Source organism: Passer montanus, unplaced genomic scaffold (assembly GCF_014805655.1).
Source record: "Passer montanus isolate IOZ18808 unplaced genomic scaffold, ASM1480565v1 scaffold10, whole genome shotgun sequence".
NCBI classification, from domain to species: domain Eukaryota; kingdom Metazoa; phylum Chordata; class Aves; order Passeriformes; family Passeridae; genus Passer; species Passer montanus.
In genome coordinates, this window is record NW_024356505.1 from 28,080,360 (window position 1) to 28,104,966 (window position 24,607).

General features: G+C 37.3%; 1 protein-coding gene across 1 annotated transcript; it reads right to left on the reverse strand.

Annotated features, from left to right (window-relative positions):
- Positions 1-390: 390 nt before the first annotated feature.
- On the reverse strand, positions 391-24,602 carry LOC120502560 (protein adenylyltransferase SelO-like). Its single transcript, XM_039710088.1, has 19 exons — positions 24,334-24,602; positions 22,899-23,017; positions 22,535-22,663; positions 21,749-21,813; positions 21,589-21,645; positions 21,391-21,489; positions 17,264-17,331; positions 16,499-16,586; positions 15,580-15,649; positions 14,744-14,816; positions 14,097-14,180; positions 11,876-12,005; positions 11,307-11,351; positions 11,137-11,218; positions 10,955-11,047; positions 7,392-7,471; positions 6,464-6,507; positions 2,582-2,661; positions 391-2,253 (listed from the first exon to the last, which is right to left on the reverse strand). Exons 1-19 carry the CDS (start codon positions 24,506-24,508, stop codon positions 2,131-2,133), a joined length of 1,704 nt encoding a protein of 567 aa, XP_039566022.1. The 5' UTR covers positions 24,509-24,602; the 3' UTR covers positions 391-2,130.
- Positions 24,603-24,607: the final 5 nt, after the last annotated feature.

Below are 24,607 nucleotides of genomic sequence, written 5' to 3' on the forward strand. Positions count from 1 at the left end.
TCTAAACTTTCATTTTATTTATTCTGGTCTTTGCCTCTTCTCATGCACACTTGACCTTCTAAGATAACATCAGCAGTATATGTCTGATTTTGGAATTATAAAAAAGCAAAGTGTGGTCTAAATAAATAAATAAATGCATGAAAGCAGCTGACAGAGCAGGGGGTGAGCCTGCTGTGTTTGTCAGAATGGATTCCTAGATCCAGAAGTGGTGGTGGAGGCAAGAGAATGACAAGCTGGTGGCAGTGCCACTGTCTATGTTTTGGGTCATCTCTAGTCTTACTTGTGGCTTAAGGTTGGTTTGTCAATACTTACATACCTGCATTATAAGCTTAGCAGAAATAAGAAAGCTGTAACTATGTCTTCATAAAGAACCTTTCCCTTTGAAATCACTGCTTTTAAAAATGTTTCTTTTATTTTATTTAAAGCTGAAAACAGTGTTTGGAACCACATGCATTTCTTTCTGAAATGATTTTGCTTTAAACACCATGTTAAGCTGACACAGAGAGAGTCCATCCAGCTCTTACTGGTTTTTGAGCTCCCTTGCTTTCAGCTGAACTGAGCAAAAAGCTCTCACCAAGAGAACTCTGCCCACCATTAAGAAAAATGTCACTGGAAGTCTTGAATTGACATGCTGGGACATTCTAAAGGTATCAGCACCTTCAAACTGCCAGACTGAGAAATGCCCTCGATACCAGTGCAAGGCTCAGTTCAAAGAGGAGGGGAAGAATATCAACGGCCTTAAAGTAAGAGGGTTAAAACCAGGAGTTAAAAAAATAATTAAATATGAGGAAAAGATTACTGTTTCCCAATCCCTTTCCATATATAACTGAAGGACGCATTATGCAGAATCATTGAAGAGCTAGGTGTCATTTTCTGACTAGGAGTGCACATATTTGACATACTTAGGTGACAACAGCTGTCTACGAGTCAACTATTTTTAAATCAAATGCATTTTATGAAATATACACCCAGCATCAAAATTAAGCAGAACATGTCCCTTGAAAAATGTTGCACAGTAAGGTCGCAAAGCACTGAGACTTTTACAGTGGCTTTTCTAGCATTCACTCTTCTCACCAGAACACTCAGCCTCCCACCCTATTTCCTCCCGTCTCTTTTGTTACAACACAAAAAAATCAATTTTAATACATTTTACATCTGCAGTCGATCATAATTCATGTACTTAATCTTACACAAAAGAAGCTGAACTTTCTTCAAAACAAAAAAAATCAAAGCCTACAGAAAACTCCAGAAATCAAGTAAAATGCTGTGATGGTTAGACCTCTATCAACTATTTTGTGTTGGTACATGGTTACATGGAATTCTTTAAATGTAAGATTTAAGCTCCATTCAAAGAACAAAGCTTATTGATACACAATTTTCTGGCTTGATCTGGTACCAAAATATGCTGCAAAATATGAAAAGATGTTCCAATGCTGTAATTCAAAGCATTTATAGAAAGAAATTAATCCTTCTACCTCTGCCTAACCTATTGCCTTCTGAATGGTCTGTATATCACTAGACCTTACAGTATTTTAGTCAGAAAATATCTGAAATTGCAGCATGTCCTTTTTAACCTTCCTCCATACCTGAAACTGAAGCAGTCTCAGCTGAGATGCTCCCATCACAGTCCTTTTCCAGAGCCAAACAGTGAATTTTTCCTGAGACTTCATAACTATGCACCATAATCTTTCTACTCCTATCAGAAGATACTTTGAAAGAGCAGTGGTCCTCTGGAAAGGTACCTGACACCAGCAAAGACACCAAAACTTACTCTGGAGTAAGACAGACACTTTTGTCTCTTCCAAGATGGACATCTTTGCTAACTATTTAATTGAATTTCCTTTAAATCTTCTGTCAGTTTAATGGGACAAAACATAATCAGAATGAGGAAAGGTGTCAAGGTCTAAGATGATCCTCTGTGCCAGGTCTGCAGGATTTAAGAACATTTATGTCTGCCCACATAACATTTATTATTGGTGTTATTTATGTCTTCGTAAGTTGGTCAAGCACTGTAGCAGATTCCTGTCCACAAAGTCTAAGGGAGAGAAATTCCTGTGGCTTGATCCATTAGTCCTATTGGAAGTCTTGAGCTTTGACCTTGATCGTTCTTGTTGCTTGTTTGAATTTCCCTCAGGATGAGCAGCTGACTTTGAGATGCTTGGCCCAGGCTGGGGGGCGCAGGGAGTACCCTGCTCTCTCTGCAGCCTCCTGCCTCTGGAAGGGGTGCTGTAAAACCTGCTCTAGGAGCTGAACCTGGAAGCAGTTAAAAATGGGTAAATTTTATTACCAAATGTTTTCCGGTGAACAAGGAAAGCTTTTTTCATTTTGTCTAATGCACCCTCCAGAAAATATCACATGAATTGCTTAGTATTATTTGTACTACTATTAATACACTCACTGCTATTTATGTTATAATTATTACTATTAATAATGTAATTAATACTTTAAATAGCAATTGGTGTTATATGGTACAATTTTGGTCAAAATGTTGTACAATTCAAAGTGTAAATGTAACAATTGTTTCGTTAGCTGTGATGCCGGTTATTATTAAATCTGTCAAGAAATAAAAAGATAATTTTACCTCCGAGAAATCATTCAAATTAGCTTTTTTCACTGCTGATTCTGCCATCCAATTCCTAAGTATATATCTAGGATTAACAGCTGAAACCAAGAGTAAATAATGTTAAATTTAGTTAGACACATTAAACAAAATGAAAACAGTCATTGAAACATGTCACTGAAATCCTTAAGAAGAGGTAAATTTGCAGATCAAGAAAAAATGCATTAAAAGGAAAAGGAATTAATCAATCTACTTAATTCTGTGAGTTGCTAAAAGGATTTTTTAAACTTGCACTATCAGTAGTGCCAAAGTGCCAAACAGAAGTTAGAGTAGCACAGAACATGACACGGACAGAGGAAGGATTTCCTGTCAGGAACACCAGCAGGCTTTTCAAGTGCCATGAGTTCACCATGGCCTAGGTTCCTGCTGTGTTGATGGAAACATTTCGGTGTTGTCAATACCTTCCTGGAGATCAGAAAAATGAATGCTGTTTAATTTACAAAGTAATTACTAAGATATCCTTTAAAGTATATGTATATAGATACTCCTTCTATGTCATGTAACAAAAGTTTAGCCATAAAAGCCTTTAATGTTACATTTCAGCTGTATTTTTTAGACACTACTTTTTCAACTTTCCTTTTACTTTCCTTTTAATCTCCTGGCTGGGGGTAGGCAGCAGTTCCTCGGTTTTTTTCCAGAGCTATCTGTGTATGTATCCTTTTGGAAACCATCATGACAACTGCACTGCTTCCCTGCCTTGTTCAGGCTGCTTTTGTCTAATGAGCAGGACAGAGAATGTAGCAATACTGGAAAATTAAACTGCTGAATTAGTAAACCATGATACATCCTACAGCAGAGCCACAAAAAGGAGTTTTATCCAACTGTATGCCAGGGACAATTCTTATAAGCACACATGGCTCTATAAATTTTCTAGCAGATTACGTCAATGAAATTCTTATTTTTGTTCTGCAATTAAAGGCTAGAATCCTACTTCAGTAAGTTTTCCCTTTACCTAATGATCAAAACAATGTTACAGAATAATTGTAACACTTCAAGCCTGCTTTGAAGTCTTAATTTGCCATTGGTCTGTGTATTTTCCCCAATTCAGTAAGCATTTATTACATTAAGGTATTAGTGATACAAAGGTATTTCACTGATGCACTTGAAACACAAACTTCATCTCCTTCTCTTTCCACTGACATCCCAGTAGGTTTTATATGAATAAATGTTAGGTTTATATATTTCTTTTTAAAAATCCGTGGACATTTATAAAATATTCTTACAAATACCCTTACAGCATATTTGAAAGAGGGTATTGGAAAAAGCACAGGAATCATCAAAATTACCATTTCAAACTTCCCTCTACTCAATTCCTTTAATAAATTAGTTATTAAGTTATTTTATTGACAAAGAATGTATTAGAAAGGGCCACAGACATTCTTCTTTTTCACATCCCCACTGTCCAGTATGTACTTACATATTAAAAAAGCCAATAAATACAACTGTCTACTGGGAATCCTGATAACCTCTACACAGGCATAACAACACTCTGCCCTAACTGCTAAAAAACAGTGTTTTACCACTTGGCAAAACAATTTGCTCTGCCCAAGTATTTGATTTAATCCAGTAAATGGGTTATCAATAGTAAAGTGTGATAACTATTTAAAAAAATGTTTTAAAAGGTGAAAAAGTTAACATATGACTCATTCAAAAAATGGTAATTCACATTAGAGCTGTGAGTCATTTTAGCAGGAGAATATTTGTCCCAGAAATAAATTCTTAACAATTGCAAATTGACAAGTTTCACAGTGGTTTTAAAAATATCAGTATTTAACACAAGTGACAAGATAATTATGAAAGAGTAATACAAGCCAGGTAAGAAAAGGACAAAGCAAAAGAACTTCTGTGCCCTTATAAGCATGATCTGGTCTACCTTTTTTACATGCTGCTTTTGTAAAGAAATACAATTTTAGGCTTGGATTGTCAAAACTTTTTGATCAACTCCAGAAGAACTAAGCTTAGGCGGTGCAAGATAAAAAACTACTAAGAACAGAAAAAGAAAGGAAGAAAAAAAAATTAATAAGTGATGACTTAAATGATTCAAGTTAATTTACTTTGACAAGTGAGATTTTTTATGACACTAACAAATAGGAAAGGATGATGAATAATGAGGTGTTAATGCCAATATATTCAAGGTCAGTCAAAGACACCAGTACAAAATCTAGTGGAACTCCCCAACCCTGTTGAGAATCTGAGCAGCCAGGACAGATTTGTCTTCAACATGAAATGCTGGTTAAAAATGCAGAGTTGAGTGAATTGGCCAGATTTCTGCTGGAAGTTGTGCTGACAAGGACAGCTGTTACAAGCAAATGCTCAAACAATCAAATAAACAAGCAAAACAAAAACTGAAATAATTTTTAAAGAGATCACAGGGCATCTAAGTAATTCTTTTAAATCCATGGATATAAAAACAAAAAGAAAAAAAAATAATCCCAAAAACCTCTGTAAGAAATTTCAGTCATACTGTAATATCAAGCAGCTAGCAAAAATCCAACAGTTTGTTAATTTTAAATAAAACAATAACGAACTAACATCAGTAGCCTATTATAAATTTTTGCAGCTCTGCAGTATGAATAGAGAGTGATGGTTGATTATATGGAAGAAAACAAACTGAACCATGAATCTTTGCAGATCAGATTTTAACTGCAACCAAAACTAACACCATTAGCACAAGTGTGATTTTGGAGGCAAAACCTTTTCTGTGTTTCATCTCTCCTTGTACTATGAGATCCTCTGAGGTGCATGTAGAAAAACATAATGAGGATTTGCAGAAGATCATTGACAAATTAGGATCCTTTCTGATTTGGAATTTGGAATGTCATGATTTTCTCTAAAAGCAGATTTAAAGATACAGAAAAATAAGAAATGTGTTTAGACAGTTTGCAGCATTCTATTTTAGCTGAAGAAAACAGGAACTTGAAAATTCAAAATGAAAATTGAGTGAAAGGCCTCAGAAACTCATAGGTGAAGCTTTTTAACCCTATCAAAACCCAATAAAATAAATATTTCTTCTTAGTAGCTCCTTTCATATTAACTTCCCAAATTGCATATAGAATTTTAAGAAGAGTTCTTTAAGATAGAGCCTTTGTTAGAAAATGGGGATGCAAACCTGAAACCACAAATTGTGTCCTCTGTAATTTTGCTGCCTCATTATTGAAAGTCAACGCCAGCTCCTGCCATTTTCCTAGCAAATTGATTGGAGCTTTAGAAGAAAGTGGCCAATCAATATGTAACAAAAGAGTGCAGCCATTTCCATCCTGCTTTGCAGAAGCACCCTGCAAAGCAATGTAACAGTGAAGCCTCGTGCAGAGTTTGATCAGATCTTGTAGTTCCTTTATTCCCTTTTGGCCATTGATTTTCAGTTGCTCATTTTCTCTTATAGGCAAATTTCACAAATTTACCACAGCTTACTGCAGATCAAAAATATCTCCTGCTGAACAATTCTTGGAGTTTCATATCCACTGTTTCTGCCGTGATACCTAACTGCAGTACCTTTGCCATTTTGTGTTTAGAGTAACTTGGAGAATCAAAGCACCTTCCTTTGCCTTCTGTGACCAGATAGTCCCTTCACAAGGAGTTTTTCAAACTCTAGATGACAGAAAGAAAAAGTGTGTCCCTATCAGAAATCTGAATTCTGTGTAGCATGTAGAAAAGGCAGAGACAGACAGAATGAATGTATAGGGTTAAAAGATTGGAGCAGAGCAGCATGAGAGCTTCTCCTCTTCAGAAACATACTGTATTTTAGTTCTACCCAAAAAGAAAGATGTCTAGCATTAAAGAAACATATGTAAATAGATATTTGCCATCTGCAAACAGATGATTCCTTTGGATTGTTTTACTCACTTGCCATTCTTCTTCTTCTTTTGGCGTCTGAGTCACCATTGTTACTATACATCAAAAACAAAAAGAAGAAAACCAGAAAGCACTTTAGTTAGTGAGGGTTAAGCTGATTTATTTTTAGAAATATCTTATTTGACTTCCACTAAAATCATTAAATGCTTTGCTTTTGTGTTTGGCAGAAGCCAGTGTGAATCTTGACAGATTATTAGACTTGGAAAAAAATGCACACTTTCTTGTAGGTTTTGTGCCTCATAATGATTTTTTCCCCTAAGAATTGTATTTACTGAATAAAATTTCCAAGTACCTGAAATGTATTTATTTTCACTACTATTAGCCATGCATACCATATATAACTAAGAAAAAATGTTAGATTCTTTATTGGTTTAACAAAAAAGAATCCTGTGCATTCCTATCTATGCAACACCATGGTTTCCAAACACAATCTGTGTATTTGCAACTGTTCAACTTCCATCCCCTGCCACCATAAAGCAATGTTATTACACAGTAAATATATATATAATATATATATATAAACAGTACTTAAACACTATTAATTCCCATGTACTTGCAAAGCCTTTTTGTGATTCTTGGACTGAATCTGTAGGATTGGTATTTTAAGAAAAACTGTTGACCAAAGAACACTGATCAGGTGCTCAATGAAGGACAAAGAATAGAAATTATTCCTACCATGTCATCTTTATGTACTTGAGTGTTAAAACAGAACTACAGCAGTAATTATTATTGAATCCAGCACAATGTAGAGCCAAGAAAACAAAAAGGGTGTATGAAACCATGTTTGGGCCAGTTGGGCCAGTAACCCCAACTGCTTGGGGTTACATCCTTTAGACCCACTAAAGACTATGCAAAATCACTGTAGAATAAAGTTGCCTGCTTCTGGCAAATACACACTTTAAACTGCAATCAGACTTACCTGTTTAATCTCAGGAGGTACAAAGTAACCCATTCTGAAAATAATTTGTGTTTACGCAGATCCTGGAGAGCCCAGAACTCCTAAAGAGAAGGAAACATTTATTGACAGATAATCAGAATTATTTTTCTGTTAAGCAACAACCAAAGTAAGCAACAAATACTTTGTTTTAGCCCCAGCTGGCAACTAAGCCTCACATAACCACTTGCTCATGCTCCCCCTCAACTGGAGTTTAAAGTAAGGTTAAAAGTAAGAAAACTCGTGGGTTGAGATATGATCAGTTAATAATTGAAATAATTTCATAATAACAATAATAATAGTAATAATAGCAATAAAGAGGAAAATATCAAAAGGAAAAAGAAATAAAACCCAACAGAAACAAGTAATGCAAATGAAAAAACAGTTGCTCACCAACCTGTGCCCAGCCAGTTCCCAAGCAGGGTATCCCCCCCGAGCTCTCCCCTGGTTTATTTGCTGAGCATGGCACCAAGTGCTGTGGGATATCCCTTTGGCCAGTTTGTGCCAGCTGTCCTGCCTCTGTCCCCTCCCAGCTTCATGTCCACCCCCAGCCTCCTTCCTGGCAGGGCACCACGAGGAGCTGAAAAGTCCTTGACTTAGTGTAAGCCCTGCTCAGTAACAACTAAACCATCAGTGTGTTATCAGCATTATTCACAATCTGAATCCAAAACACGGCACTGTACCAGCTACTAGGAAAAAAAACCTCTATCCCAGATGAAACCAGGACAGTGAACAATAAAAGGATTTAAAAGGCAGAAAATTTTTTACCCTCCAAAGACTCTTCTCCCTAAACAATCTACTAGTATCTTTTCATCTATATTCAAATTATTTACTTTTGCTAGCATGATACATCCACATGAATCCATCTCTGTTATGACAAATTTTACCTAAACACCTCTAGCACTTCACCCCTGTTCTTCCTTTGCTTATTGTCTGATCTATTTAAGCTACACAATTACAGGATTCACTCTCTTCTGAGACTTGTACAAGAGTCAGATATATTCATAGAGTTGCTTTTCATCAAAAATTGTGCAATAAGCAAAATATATAAATAAACAAAAGATGAAGAGAAAGGGAAACTAAAGTCTACAGGGATAGGAGAAAACTGAGAAGAATAGAGACAGCAGGACACAAGACAGAACTTGGAAAATGCTGACAGCAAGAAATCAGAGCTTGGGGGTTACTGCTTGGGGTTACATCCTCCAGTGATGGACAGCAAACACAAACCAGGCCTCCCTGGCTGATTGCACTGAGCTAACAGCTGCTTCACATTCCTCAGCTGAAAGCAGCCAAAGCTCACAGACAAAAAATGAACTTCAGAGAAAGAACAGATTAGGAAGAAATGGACATAGATAAAAGGAGTTAAATAGCACATATTTGAGAAAAAAAAAAGGGTAAGGGAAATTAAAGCAAGAAGAAAAAGTTTTTATCCCATCTGGGTTTTTTGGTTTTGTTTTTTTTTTTTTTTGATGAATAAGAGTTCAAATATATGAAAACTGTATTTGATCATAAAAATGAGCACAGAAATGACTGAGCTGGGAATGAGGCAGGTGGATAACAGGTGAGTATGAGAATCGAGCATTTGTTCAAAGATGTGCAGAGTTAGGCTGCTTTAGGAGGAATTTCAGGATGTTTTCAGTTAATACTAAATATAAGGACTCTGCAATGTTCCCAAAGGATTCTGGCATTTTCAGACCAATTTTGGTATGCAGCTGAAAAAATCTTAAGCAATGTACAAATCAATATGAAAAATTATTCATGAAAGCACTGGTGTGTAAATAAACAGAGGTGAAATTACTTTATAATTGAAGTTATTTAAAACATTGAAAATTTTTTACCAGCATAAAATTGTACTTGTTTTTCCACATCAGTTTTTGAACTCAGAATTTGTGGGCTAAATAATTTCCTTGTGTGGAAAAAAAAAATCAGGTTGCTACCAAGTGAAGGCTGGAAATGACCCTCAGTGCAGCAGCAGGATCACAACCACAATCCCTGGTTCCTCAGCAAATACCTTCAGGGATGGGAAGATGGAGTTGCCATAAATGGAAAAATCCCTTGGGTTCTATGACAAAAATACCTTCTCTTACAAATACACCCATCCTCTTATCACCCTCCTGTGCACACAATTATTTCCAAAGCCACAACTCCTGAGCTTTTTGTTGCTTACCTCTAGAGCATCTAAACTTTTAAACTCTTAATGGCTTCAAGTTCATAGAAAAGGTCAGGATAGAACTCCTACTCAACAGAAGAAAATAAGGAAAACTAGAAAATTTGCTCAAACCCACTTAATTATACTTGGAAAAAGAACCATCAACTCCTCATTTTCACTCTGTGTTTTACACTGCCATCCTGCTACCTAAAAACAACCTCCTAAGTCCAAGTGCTGTCATTTTAAATTGGCTTCAAAACAAACAGACATAAATCAGATGTTTGGGGAAGGCAATGAAGTTTCCCAGGCAAAATGAACAATATTCATCACATGGAAAAGGCACTGCATTAAAGAATTTAAAAAAAAATAAAAAAAAAAAACCACAACATTTTGGCTGTCACAAAAAGGCTATTTTCTTTCCTTTTCAGAAACAGATTACAAGCTTCTTCTTCAGATTTCCCTTTTGCTTTTTTATTCAATGACTTGCCTAGCATCTCAGTCCAGTTCAAATATTTCAGCTATATTTCCACTTTCAAAGAGTGCACTACATGCAGGTAAAAAATTTAAATACTCTCATGTATTTTATATATGGTTATACTTGAGCAGGACACAAGTATAGGTTAGGGTTAGGGTTAGGGTTAGGGTGTCCTGAAGAATAAGTTTAGGCTAAGTTAGCAGCAACACCTGATGAGATAGCAGGCTGAGCAGGACACAAAAGCAAAATGTATTCCTATGCTTTAAGTTATATTTAAAACCAATCTCTTGCTCAAGGAAGGGCAGAGGCCACTCTGTCCAAAGAGTTGTAGCAGGAGTTAATGTTGAGATGGGATCTCACTTATCATTAGATACCAAGATATGCCTGAGAGCAAATATGCCTGAGAGCAGAGGTTTAGGCCACCTGGTAAACCCATGCCAGGAACAGTCTTCTTGACCTGAGGCTGAAATTTTCCTCATGAGCCCTGTGCAACTCCACTTGTTGGACAAAAGGTATTCTTAAACAAAACAACAAAAAAACAGGGAGATGAAGGAGAAGAAAATTCTTTGTAGCAGACCTGTGTTAAATGTGACAAAAATCACATTCCTAGTTGTGTGTGAGTATTTATGACTACTCACATTGGACCTGTACCAAAGGCTGAAAATCTGACTTCAGCATTTTTCATGAATGCACCTTTCATTAACACTTTTCATTAACATATTCATCATTACCAGATACAGGCTTAACAAGGGATGGTAGCCTGACACAGGTGTATTAGTCCCTCTGTCCCTTAATAATGACAAAAAAAGATATTTCCCAGACAAATCATGGCTTGAGATAGCATCTACTACATCAGAGTTATGTCCAACTTGATTTACTCTTTTTATATTAAGTATTCCTAGGATTGGATGCTCGTATTTATACCTCAGGAATATGGAGCTCCTTTAACTGGTCTGCAGTAATTTCACTCAGCTCTCGGAATGTCATTGTAAAATCAGCCCGTGTATCTTCCATAATCTAGTGAATAAAGATTCTTCTATGAGTGCTTTTCAAGTGTGGGGTACCAGTTCAGGTGTTTGCCAGCAAAATTAGCAAAGTAAACTCACTTTTAAGAGGAAAGCAATCAAATAGTTATCATTCTCATTCTCCCCAAGAAGACCCAATTTTGTTTTGAATAGTTCTGTGAAACTGAAAAGAGTAACAAAGTATGGAAATTGTGAACATTATATATTTTATAGCATTGTGACTAGAAGGTTTCAGTTCTGAAAATGCATACCGACTGTGATAGTGCTCACCATACCCCTCCAAAATTTGGGAAGCTCTGCAAAACAGAAGAAATGTCAAGTTCTAAGGAACTAAAATGCTGCTGCAGGTATAATCCTGCTGTACATTAAACAACGAAAACGTCTGCCTGCTCTCTCAGAAACATTGATATTCTGAATAATCTGGGGTCTGTTCTTCACATAAGAATCTTTACAAGAGGCTATTAAAATGCTACTTCATTACTTCAGGAGGATGCATGGTGTTCCTAAGTAAGTGTCTTACAAAACAAGCTAGGCAAACTTAGAACAGAAAACTACAGGCAAAGGTCCTACCTTAGTGAAAGGAGAAAGGATCACACAACCTCTAATACCTCCCTGTGGTGCTATTTTACTACTATTTCTGACCAACAAAAACTTTTCTCCCCACCCTACAATTTTATTCTGGCCAACAATTAATCCAGAATCAATTTCCAGTTAAAAAAATTAAAGGCAAATATCTTTCTTTTCTAAGCATATGGTGATTACAGTGTCTCCCATCTCACTAGTTCCTTTAAGCATTAATGATATTTTAAGGATTACTTACAGCTGCTTTTGCCTGGGATCCAATAAAGGTTTTAGGGCTTGTAACAGCTTGCTCAGATTAAACAGCCCAACACTTGCCTGATTTCCTATTTTATACCTCCTTTCATCATCAGATGTGTTTGGAACAAAATCTGTTTCAAACAAAACATTACTTGTCTATAACAGAGTAATTACAATAAACAATCAATGTTAAAATATTGAAATACACATTTTTATACTTACACAGCAAACTTATAGAAGACCTAAAACTACTTAAATACTTAAAAACAGATCACAAGAATACTTATTTAAAGTGAGTTAACTCATGACCTATTATTTGCAAATCTAAGGAATACATCCTTCACACACAAGTGACATTTTCCTACCTGAAGATACAAAGTAAATTCAGATGGTTACAGAGGAAAAAAACATTTTTGCATTAAAAACAGTCTTTCACACTTAAACCCAGTATTTTTACTACATCTAGTGCTACTATTTAGCACATAGATTAAACAAACAAATGTCCAACTAGATTCAAGTATTTATGGACAAGTCACACATATAGTAAACATGTACTTAATAGGCCAGTTAAGCAAGATTTGTCTCAATTGGACAAGCAAGCTTTGTATTCACATGAAAATGAGGTGTAATGTGTTCCAGTATGCAAATCCATTATCTGGGAGGTAACAAATACCATGTCATGCAAGTTACAAGCACCCAGAAGCAAAATGTATGCCTGTCTACAGCAGCAGCCTCTGAGGGGATCAGTGGGAACTCCTCACTCAGATCAAACCCAGATAAGCTGATCATCACTCCAGTCCTCAGAGGACACTGACAGCAAAGGGAGCTTTAAGGAGGAGACTCCCAACTCATCTGTCAGATCTGCTGAGTGGTTCCAATCCAAATTTTGACTCTAACACCTCTCATGTGTTAGAGTGTCATAGGGTGCACTGTCTGGCTGGGACAGAGTCACTTCTCTTCACAGCAGCCTGTCTTGCACCACATGTTGGATTTGGGACCAAAACATTGCTGATAGCCCTGCAAATGTTCTACACATGGCTCAGTAGGGCTGGCCCAGCATCAAGGGCTCTGTGCTCATTCTGTAATCCCAGAAAATGAGGCTGGAGTGGGCCAGCTAGGAGGGGATGCAGCTGGGACAGCTGAGCTCAGCTGACCAAAGGGATATTCCACACTTGCAACATCATGATCAGCAATAAAAACTGGGGGTAGTTTTTTCCAAGGCAGTTGTTGCTTGGGAACTGACTTGGCATCAGTCTGGTGGTGACATATGGTGAGTGATTATCTTTGCATCACTTGCTGGTCACTCCTGCCATTTTTTTCCCCTTGACTTATACAGATGTCGTTATCTTGACCCATAAACTTTTCCTTAGCCTTGCTTTTTCAATTGTCTCCCTCAGCCCACAGAAGGGGGAGTGAACAAGTGGCTTGTTCCTTAATTGCCAGCTGGGGTCAACCCACCCTATAAAGAAAGAACTAAAAGCAAAAAATCCCCATTTTGTTCAATACAATAGAAACAATATGACATTTATTCTCATGACTTTTCCTTAATTTGAGGCTGCAGGCATGAAAACACATAGCAAGATAACCACTGCTGATTCTGAAGTCTATTCAGTTGCAAACTACAAACAATATTCTAAGAATACACATTTATGTACATACTGAACCTGTATCTATCAATCCAGACTGACTGAGCTAAGAATTTCAGAAGAAGGTTACCATGACTGTGTAGGTTTGATTTCTTTTCTTCCAACATATAATTAACTCCTGTGACTATAAAACTAGAGCTTTCATGCATGCAAAGTTACTGTATTCCACTTCTGCTTTTGGCTGCTTCCAGCAATAGACAATTTTTAGTTTTCTAGGTTTCTGTTGCAGCACCTATTGAATTGATGGTGTTCAAGTGGAAACACTCTCATGGAAATGGGATTAATAGTAATATTTCATTAACAAGACTTTTAATCCTTAAATGCAACCTATAAAGTGTATCATAAAACTCATCATTAATGCAATTTTTTTTTCTAAAGCTCTTCAAACAGTACACATGCTTAAGGTTTTTCTGCTAATAATGAAAGGAGTTTTCATGCAATGGAAACTATATAATTTAGTATAAAAAGATTATTTTAATTTTACATCTTTACTCTTAAAAAAAAAAAAAAAAAAAAAAAATATAAAAAGATTATTTTAAGTAAAAAAAAAAAAATCCCAATAAATGTTCCACTCACTTGGGTCGTAGGAGTCCATAAATCCAAATGGACCATAATCTATTGTTATGGACAATAAACTGAAGTTATCTGTATTGCACACACCTACAGTTAAACAGAAAGGAGAAACAAAAGTTAAAATTCCACCCGAACCCCAGTCTCTAGGCAATTTGCTATGAAACAGGTGCACTGAATTTAGAGAGTTCTCAGGAATTGGGCTCTGGAAAACGTACCCATCCCTCTGCCCCCAGCCCAGGCCCTGCAGCACACCCAGGCTGCTGCTCCTGTGCTGTTTTGGGGTGAATCCCACAAATCTGCAGCAGAGCCAGACAGCTCTGTGTCCTGTGCACTGTAACAGGCCAGGGCTGTGTGTGGAGGCATCAAATTCAGAGCAGTTAAACTCACACATGGCATCAGCACCCTGTCTTTGTACACAGCACTGCTGCAGCAGCTCTGAGAATTCCTGCTCCTCTACTCTCATCCTGTCAGAGCTGTGCTCTGAGAGATCAGACAGCGTAACTCTGTTACAAAAGCCCCTTGCATGACAGACAAAGCTGTAGGTGAAGACATCAGCAGAACAAAATACCATGCTGACAAACAAAAGCCATTTTTAAGTACATTACTGTGAAGTGCCCCTCTCCTAAACCCAATGCCATCTGGCACCTTACCATGTGCAAACCCCACAGACATCCACAAGGAAATGAGATTTGCAGTCTCTGACACGACTGTAGAGAAAAATTCCTGAAATCAAATATATCTTTTACTTCAAGTCCTCTCTATCAAAAATATTGAAATACATAAGCATTTTATTCACTTCAGAAATATGTAATACATTCTATTTTTCAAAATCAGCTATCTGTCTGTCAGGACTTGTCATTCCCATTCTAAATTATGTGAATGCATAATAACCTTATCCAGCAAAGACTATAGTTAAATAAGTATACACAGATGCCCTTAAAGAAATTAAGAGGTAAAATTAATTTTAAAAAAAGACACTATATATACTAGGCAGTATACTAGAATATACTATATATACTACACCCAGCAAAGACTATAGTTAAATAAGCATACACGGATGACCTTAAAGAAATTAAGAAGTAAAATTAATTTTAAAAAAAAAGACACTATATATACTAGGCAGTATACTAGAATATACTATATATACTACATTTACATTAGCAAAAGCACACTTCATCACAACATGACCACTGTTCACTGACAACCTGAGCAGTAAGAGAATAAAATACAACAGAAAATGGAAGCTTCACAATAAACATTTCCAAAATGGAAACTGGTGAGAAATGTTCATATTTGACTTTGAGAAAACAAAAAAAAAATCAAGAATCAGATTTTTACTGCAGAGAATTAACAAACCTTTGCTAATAAAACCTGGAAGATCATTTCAAATTTTAAAGTCTTGTAAAACTTGACATTGTGAAGATCTTTCTGTAATTTTTGTTCACATGCTTGTGGAAAATAAAAATTACTCTTAAGAAAGACTTACCAGGTGTCTATTTGAATCATTCATAGCTATTGATGGAAAATGTTCCTGGATGATAAAGTCTAGCAATCTTCTGTAACAGCAGAAACAGAATTCTTTAAACAAACTGGTACTTTGGAACTGATCATTAAAAATTCTTGTTTTCAAACAGCAAAATGCTGATCTACAGCTTGCCACAAATAGTTATTAAAAAACTCGGTCTATGTACTCCAATGAATATTAGATTAAGCTCTTCCAAAAAGCTTAGAGATAAAACCTAAGGTTGTAGTCATAAATATGACTGGAGACTGCCATACAGAGTTAAAATTATCCCCACATTAAATCTCCAGAACACATCAGGACATGGTTCTGCATGCAGCAATATCCATTTTTTAGGGAAAAAAAGAGTTTGCATTTCCAAAAAAACAATATAAGATTACAAGGAATAACCATTCTACATCAGAATTTCACAAAGAAAATGTTATGGCTGAATTCTTATGGAGTAGGGTTACTTCCACAATAGTTGGCTGCTCCCAAAAAAGTTCTCCACATTACTACAAGACAGGCTTAGGGAAATGGGATACATGCACTGAAATTTGCAGGATCTGTCACAGAATACTGAGAAATGTAGGAACTTACACTTCCAACTTACAAATCTTTCCAAAACAAACAACTCCTCTCTAGTGCTTAGTTACCAGAATTACTCAGGTATAAAACTTTCCTCATTTTGTAAGATCCAGGCCTTTAGAAACATCTCAAGGGTTTTACCCTTGTGAGGTAAGATCTTTGATATGCTTGCGTAAAAATAGCAGGTTACCTTTCTAAATTATGTAATTTCACTTGCTAAATAATTTATGTCTAAATTCCAACTATATACATGAATTCTAATGTAATCTGATGGTTGAGAAAACTATTTCAGTTACTGTGAAGATTCAATTCAAACCTTAGTAAGTCCAGCTCCCCAGAGTGAGCTAAGATTTCCAAGGATCCTATACGAAACCACGATTTGGCAAGTCGAAGCACTATTGCACCTTAAATATAAAGACAAGTGTGTTTAAATGTAAACAGAGCACCAGCAAACTAAAACAGTTCCACAGCAAAAGCCACCATGTGTTGTTTCTGTAGACACAGAGTTTGTACATACACAGTTAAAATGGTATTTTTGTAAGTATGCCTAACACATAACAGATGAATATGTATAATATTATTTTACTACACATGAATTTTAATGATAAAGCTTGATTTGCTATACCAGCAACCACAGGCAAAATTCTGTTAGTGCATTAATACTAGAATCACTCCAGAAATGCCAGCCTCAAAGAAAGAACACAAACAGATTTTCTCCCCATGCTGTACCATCTCTCTCTTTTTCAGGCAGGTGTAGATGATGTAGCAATGACATGGCCACAATTGCATTCCACCCATCCTGGCATTGCTATCAAAACAATGGAAAACTTCCCTAGATTTCAATATTTTTGTAATGGGAAATGAAAATCAAAATTATATTCTTTCAATATGTATGCCACAATCATAGAAGACCAGTTCAGAGGGCTTCATTTCTTCAACAATATATATTTCAGAATTATTTTCTCAGGACAGGTTTTAAATCTTAATAAATTAAATTAAACCAATTTATTACTTTTTATTACATATTTTTTCATGGAGAATTAAGTTACAATGTTGTAGTATTTTAAAATATGTCCATTACCTCTTTCTTTCTTAATATTTCCATTGTAAAACTGGTCTCTCCACACATCATCATCACTTACAACTAAGCTGTAGAAACAAGAAATGAATGTTAAAAGTTATCTTAGCAAAAGTAATTCATAATGAAGATCAAAGAGATATTTTATATAAATTCGTTTTCTTCATAAGAAGAAAGATTGTTTTGGTGGTAGAGCTTTGTATTTACAAATGACACAGGCAAAGAAAATGCTGAGGCTTAACAAGGTTCAGGGCCAAGATGCATTTATTTTGTATTTAATACAGCGTTGTCCAATTTCACTACTCTCACTGTTCTTGGGGAGATATCTGCTCTCAAAAAGAGCAGTGCATTCATTTGGAACCTCAGTGACAGATTAGTGTGATTGTAACATCAACTAAGTCCCAGTTTCCTTGGGGACAACATGGAAATTTTGAGGAGAGAGAAATCAGAAACCAAATTGTTGCATCAGATGGGGTTGCCCTTTACATGAGCCAAAATTATGTCAGAAACTTCAGGGACATGTCTGTGACCCTTTGCAATCACTGCTATTAATACTGGATTTTTAAAACCCATCTCTTCCTTTCATTTGCCTTAAAATTCTGCACATTCTATAAATTTCATGTTTATCCAAATATTGAGGTTCATGAGAGCTCAGTACAACTTGCTTTAAAATATTTCACAACTTGAATTAAATTGTTTAAATGAAACATGTAATTTCCTTGTATTTTCTTTTCTGGCAGGAAAAGTCAATCCTCACAAACAAGGGCATCATGTTCCTCTAAGGCTAACAAGTAGGAAGTTTTCTCTCCAAAACAACTGGGATTCAACTGACAATCCAGCTTGGTGCCATTTTCTGAAAGAGATTTTACCCCCTCAATAGGCAGAGAAGACTCCTTGTTCAAGACTCTAGCAGGAGGATAATTTAGCTCACTTTGTATAATTCTTCTTTATCATTGCTTGTTGATAACTGGAAAATATTCTTCTACTCAAGAGAGACACGGACCTATTGGAGTGGATCCAGAAATGACCAGAGAGTTGGAGCACCTCTCCTTTGAGGACACACTGAGAGCTGGAGCTGTTCATGGGGAGCAAGGGGAGACCTTAGAGCCCCTTCCAGTCCCCAAAGGAGGCTACAAGAGAGCAGGACAGGTGCCCTTTACCAGGGCCTCTGGCAACAGGACAAGGAGGAATGGCTGAAAACTGAAAGAGAGCAGGTTTAGATCAGATATTAGGATGAAGTTTTTTACTCAGAGGGTGGTGACACACTGAACAGGTTGCCCCAGAAAGGCAGTAGATGGAAATCCATCCACGGAAATATTCAGGGTCAGGTTGGAGGGGGCTTTGAACAATCTGATCTAGTGAAGATGTCCCTGCTCATTGAGGGGAATTGGACTAGACCAGTAGAAGTCTCTTCCAACACAAATTACGATTCCATGATTCAAAATATAGTTGGGTGGCACACTATTTGATATTTAATGCAGTTATTTATATCTGCTACTAGGTAGTTCAACACAGCAGAGAAGACAGAAACAAACTTTTCTTCAAGGTACACAGCAAAGAATAAGAGACAGACCTATTATTCCATTCATAAATATGACTGGAGACAGTGACAATATTAATTCCCAAGAGTTTAATTTTGGAAGTACACTAGATTCTGGTTTTACATACTTGAGCTTTGAAATTTTAGAAAGAATTCCGTTGAACCAAAAATGTAGGAAATCCATATAATATAAATATGTACAAAAAAAGGTCATGAAAAGAAAGAGCATGAAGTCTTACCCAGTGCAGTTGCTTGCAACAGTAACTGTGGGTTTGAAACTAAATTACTGTTATTGTATTCAGTATTTTTGAAGATACCTAGTAGCTATTCAGACTGAATGTTCTGTTAACTGCAAAGAACAGGCAGTGAATTATTTCAGGAGGGGAACAATATACAGAAATCAATCTGTTCCTTTTATTGGAATTGTACTGACAGAGTTAGGTTTTTGGTTTTTTGGGGTTTTTTTTAATACTCCTTTGAAACCAATTGGTATGTCTGTAGGATTAAGTACAAAAAGTTATGATGTAAATGAGATGGAAGGAAGAAGAAAATCTTAATCCTTCAAGAGAAAACAAAGAAAAATTAGAAACAAGAGAAGGAACCTCAGACACCTACAAAATAGTGTGTGCAGCAGAGCACTAGGGGACAGAAGGCACAAAAGTTGTCCTAGTAGACTTTACTGTTTTGAACAGACCTCTGCCAGAAAGATTGTTTCCTTTTTACTGTGTAACTCTTAGCAGGCTCTCTGCAAAATTCCAACAAAACATCGGAACTTCTACTGCAGATAAAAAATCCATGGGGGCATCAACATTTAGTTAGTATGGATGTGCAACACTTGAGAGCTGGCCAATAGCTGAGCAGCCACACAGACACACATTCTCACTAGAAAAGTGGTTCTCCAATGGTCCCTGCAGTTGGTAAGCACCATTACTGGAGAGAAGGCAGCAGCAGACCAGCTGTACACCCACCCACAGGAAACAGAGCACTGGAATTGCTCTCACACCAAAGAAGCTGGAACAGCACTCCCAGAAGGAAGGAAGGAAGGAAGGAAGGAAGGAAGGAAGGAAGGAAGGAAGGAAGGATGGATGGATGGATGGATGGAATCCCTCCCTACCTGGTTCTCACTTAAGGGCTTGACTTTACACTCCCAGTGCTCTGCCTGCTGTTCTGCATGAACATCAAGCCCCATGCAAGTAAAGCCATTTGGAAAACCATGCATATTGGCTCACTCTTCTGACTTAATGTGTAACACTGCTCACTGGTAGGCTCAGTATGTGCCTAAAATGGCACATATGAAGTGTTCTGTATCTGATAGTATAGTCATAAACTGTAGCACCCCATTGGGAACTTAAAATTAATAGAGCAAACCAACCTGCTGGGTGTTCTGGGATAAGCCATAAGGTTTTTCCTCCCACTTCTGCCAAGACTTGACAAGACCTCTGTTAAGTGCATCCCACCAGCCTCAGTGCAACAGCTCCCCATCGGGAAGAATATGGCTGTCAGCTGGGGTTTTTCCAAATTAAGTCTTGCAAACAGTCTGCAGAGCTTGTACAACAGTTAAGAGAGCCAGGCATTTAACCAATCTGCCAGCAGAGAGCTAAAGCACACTGTGTGCTCAGTAGAATTCGTGCACAGTAAAGGGGTAATTTCATACTGGTTTTGCACTGAACAATTTGTTGAGACGACAGCAAAGAGAGGCTCTAACCTGCCAAATGATTTCCTGCTGATATTCAGACAGATTTAAAGTTCTGCATTTAGAGCCAAGAGCAAAGAGTCTCAAGATGAAGTCAGTGAATAAACCATCAAAAATGTCATTTACAAACACTGCACTTCAACAGAGCAAATGAGTTAGAACTAATGCTAAAGAGATTTGCAGACACTTTGCAAATACAGACACCTAGCCATGTGGCAGCTGAGTACAGGCCTTTTCTGCAGAACGTTTGCTTTCTTTAAAGCCTGAAAAAATGCAGTACAGACTTGAGACTACTTAGAACACAAAATGAACTTGGTATTTTAAACACGATCAACTGAAAATATTCAGTTACTTGATTCTGAGAAAATCATCCAAATCAATGAATGTGTTAGTCTCCTTTGGTTCACACAGAATTAGTTTTAGATTTTTTTTTACGAACTCGCTCTCTCTCTGCTCAAGGGGTGTTTGCATAGCTAAAGAATTGACAGTAATTGTCTACATTCAGTTCTACCTCCAATATTAATGTTTGTTCATATGACTGGGAAAATTTGTTAGCAATCTTAAAAACAACAGTACAAAAATGACAGTTCAACATTTTCCTAGTTGGCTAGATTCTAGAATTTGTACTGACTTTACAGAAATGAGTCTTTACTACTCTAAAGTTAAGTTGCATTTCTAGCATCCAGCAAACTATGTGATGCAGTTGACTGCTGGAGTTTATTATTATTGGAAAGTTTTATCCAAAAATCTGTGGAGAATATATTTTGTTCTGATAGCATACATATTGAAGAGATCTTTCATCTTGGACTAACTGCCCTGTTTTATTGATGTTCAGTGAAACTCAGTCACAAAATTACCTGTAAATTAGTATACTCTGAACAAAGGAGAGAAAAATACCTAGCAGCCCTGCTTGTAGGAATTCCAAGATAGTGCATGGCCTCACTACACAGAAACTCTCGAACAGAAGAGCGAAGCACAGCTCTCCCATCACCATTCCTATGGAGAACACAGAAATAAGGAACAGGTCATAAAATCAAAGTAAATTTCAAAAAGAAATCATTCTGTTTTAGAGTACACAGAGTAACTGCAACTTACCTGGAGTATGGGGTCTTTCCTGACCCTTTTAATTGCAGTTCCCACCTCTCACCATGCCTGCAAAAATACCATTGGCATTTTTAACAACAGACCTCAGGTTAACCATGAATCAGCTGAACTGAACACAGAGTTCAATCAGACACTTAAAAAAAAGTCACACCTGTTTGTATATACGCCGATCAAGTGGGCTCTTCCATCCCCCAGCTGACCTGCCCAGCTACCAAACTGACAAAAATTAAAATCAAGTTATTGTCCTCTATCATTTATAGAAGTTATACTTGAAACAATACAGATTAAATCTAGGTCCTCACAAACAACATATTTGCTCACATTAAAATGTTGAGCCCTAAAGCTGTGCTTCCATACTCACTCCAAAAATGAATCAGAAAACCACAGTAACACCAGTAATCCTTTTTTTTTTTTACCTTCCAGCTATGATGTACAGCTACAGACCTGTCTTTTTTGTATAATGAGCCTTTAAAACCCACATGGCTTGTTTAGGTTTTTTTAATTGGAAATTAAAAATCTAATTCTAGCATTCTTCTCCATGAATAATCATAGCCATTTCAATGAAACTTGAACCTTAGTAATCATGGTGTTGCAGTGAGGCTCTGTCCTTTTCCACTCCTCTGAGCTATTAGTATTAGATACTAATAGCTGGCCAGGCTGCTGGGGTGCTAAGCAGACTCAGCAGCTAATGAAAGTTAAAAAGATTATTTGCTTCAGGCATAAACAAAAGCAGAGCAAGTAAACAGGGTACTGTGGAAGGACATTATAGTTCTTTTCCACCTGCAGCCCATTATGAAGAACGAGTCTGCAATCAAAGTGTTAGTAAGCACTCATGTACTCACAGGCATACACTCATGTACTTACAGGGATTATCCAGGTGTAATTCACACAGAAAGACCTACACAATTCCACCTGGAAGAGCGAGTGCCATACTCACCTGGTGACCCCCATACCTATGGGCCAGAGGAACAGACCCAGATATCACTTTCCCACCACTGATGAACTCCAGAAAATCAGATGATCCTTTGACAGATACATCAAGATCCAAAATATTTTCAAGAACTTCCTGGAGAAAAAAAATAATAATTGAACATTATCAAATTGTCAGTGGTAATGAACATATTTTCTCTACAGATCTCACCATTAAAAGACATCTTACAATATGTTTTAAATGCTCTGTTTGTTTAAAGTATTTATTGAGATGTTCCATGATAAATAGCATATGAATATTAAAATATACTTTAGTACATGTATTAATAATTTCTACTAATTAGAAAGGAATAAAAAAACCAATAGCCAACCTTTGAAACAGCTACAAGACGAACTCTAGATTTAAAGGGTGTAGGATAGACAACTGAAAAAATGCAGTTTCTCACATTACGGACATAATTTTCTTGGATCACATCAACGGGAAAAGGATCTGTAAACATGAAACAGACAGAAAATGCCATACAAAAAACAACTAATTATATTATTCTTAATATGTTTCTCTTAAATTCAGCCAAAATGCTTTAAAAACAATTAAAACTTGTAATATTACAACTTTACCAATGTATATTAAGCCTTCATGAAAAGCAAGCCCAAATAAAATTAGGATTTTATTGTTTGGAATTTCTGAAAAGGACTGAGTTAAAGATCTGCAGTTAAAGATCTATCAGGGCATTCTAGTTTTAAGATCTAAACAATATCTAAGAATAGATTGAATAGAGTGTGACTGGAACAGTCTCAGGGCAGTTTGATATTGCACTCAATTATATACACCCTAAAAGATATCTGCAGGAGACAGAGAAGTTCAGCTTTCCCCACAGCTGAACAATGTAGTGCAACAAATTTAAGTCACTGTGCACCAATAACTGCTGTGTACAGTCCCCATGCAGCAATGATCACCATGCAACCCATGAAAACAACAACAAAAAAAGAATCTTTTCTTTTGAAAAGTGTGAATGAATGAAATGAGTGAATGAATGGTTGAATGCCTGAATAATGTAAACAGTGAATGAATGGTTTGGAAGATGTAGCTCTTGCTGTAGCACACATGTGTACTCCAAAGTTGTGATTTATTCTTCCTTTAGTCCTACTCTGTGCCCTTTTCCATGGTTAACAGAGGACAAATATTGTTTTAAAATTATGTGGTTTACCATCTTTATGGACTTTTGCTTGCAACAATGTTACAATTCCACATTAATTATAAAATCCCAGTACCTCATAGACACTGTTTTGTAAAAATTTTAAGAGAGTGTCTCTGCAGCCTTGCATCTAGCCATGTTTCTCACTACTTCTAATGACAGATCCTGTTATAGCCAGCTGCCACAAGATTTATCACTGACGGTTATTTCTTAATGCTCACAAGTAATTGTATCACCTGATGAAATTAGTTCTGTAATGTTATCATACCAATTAGCACTACGATTACGAGCAGTTTTGTATGCCCGAGAGCTAGGAGAGCTAGAATGCTTTGTGTACTTCCAGAGATGCATCAGGTTATCAACTCTGCACTAACACAATAACTGGGACTCGGGGGGGGGAAAAAAAAAAAAAAAAGATAAATGAAAAAAGAAAGCAAGCAGCTCCTTAATCTAGTTTTAATTTTCAAACGATATTTGACTGTGTGTATCAGGTCTTCACTGTAGGAGCTGCTACAACCCAACAAGCAAAAGCGCCAGGCAGGCCAGGAGCACAGACCCCGGGCCGGGCCGGGCCGGGCAGGAGCACAGACCCGGGCCGGGCAGGCCGTACCTAGCAGGCTGTCGGAGGACAGGGCCCAGGCGCAGAGCTCGGCCGCCCGGCGCGGCGGGCACTGCCCCGGCTCGGGGCGGGAGGCGTTCGGGGCCGGGCAGAGCCCGCGGGAGCCGCACAGCGCGGCCACACAGCCCCAGGCCAGGCAGGCGGGCAGCCACGGGCGCCACCTCATGTCCCCCCGCCTCGCCTTCCAGGAACCCGGCCCGAGGTCTCCCGCCCTCAGAGAGGGCGTTGGGGTGCCCGCCCGGCACCGGGCCGGAGGGCGGTGGCG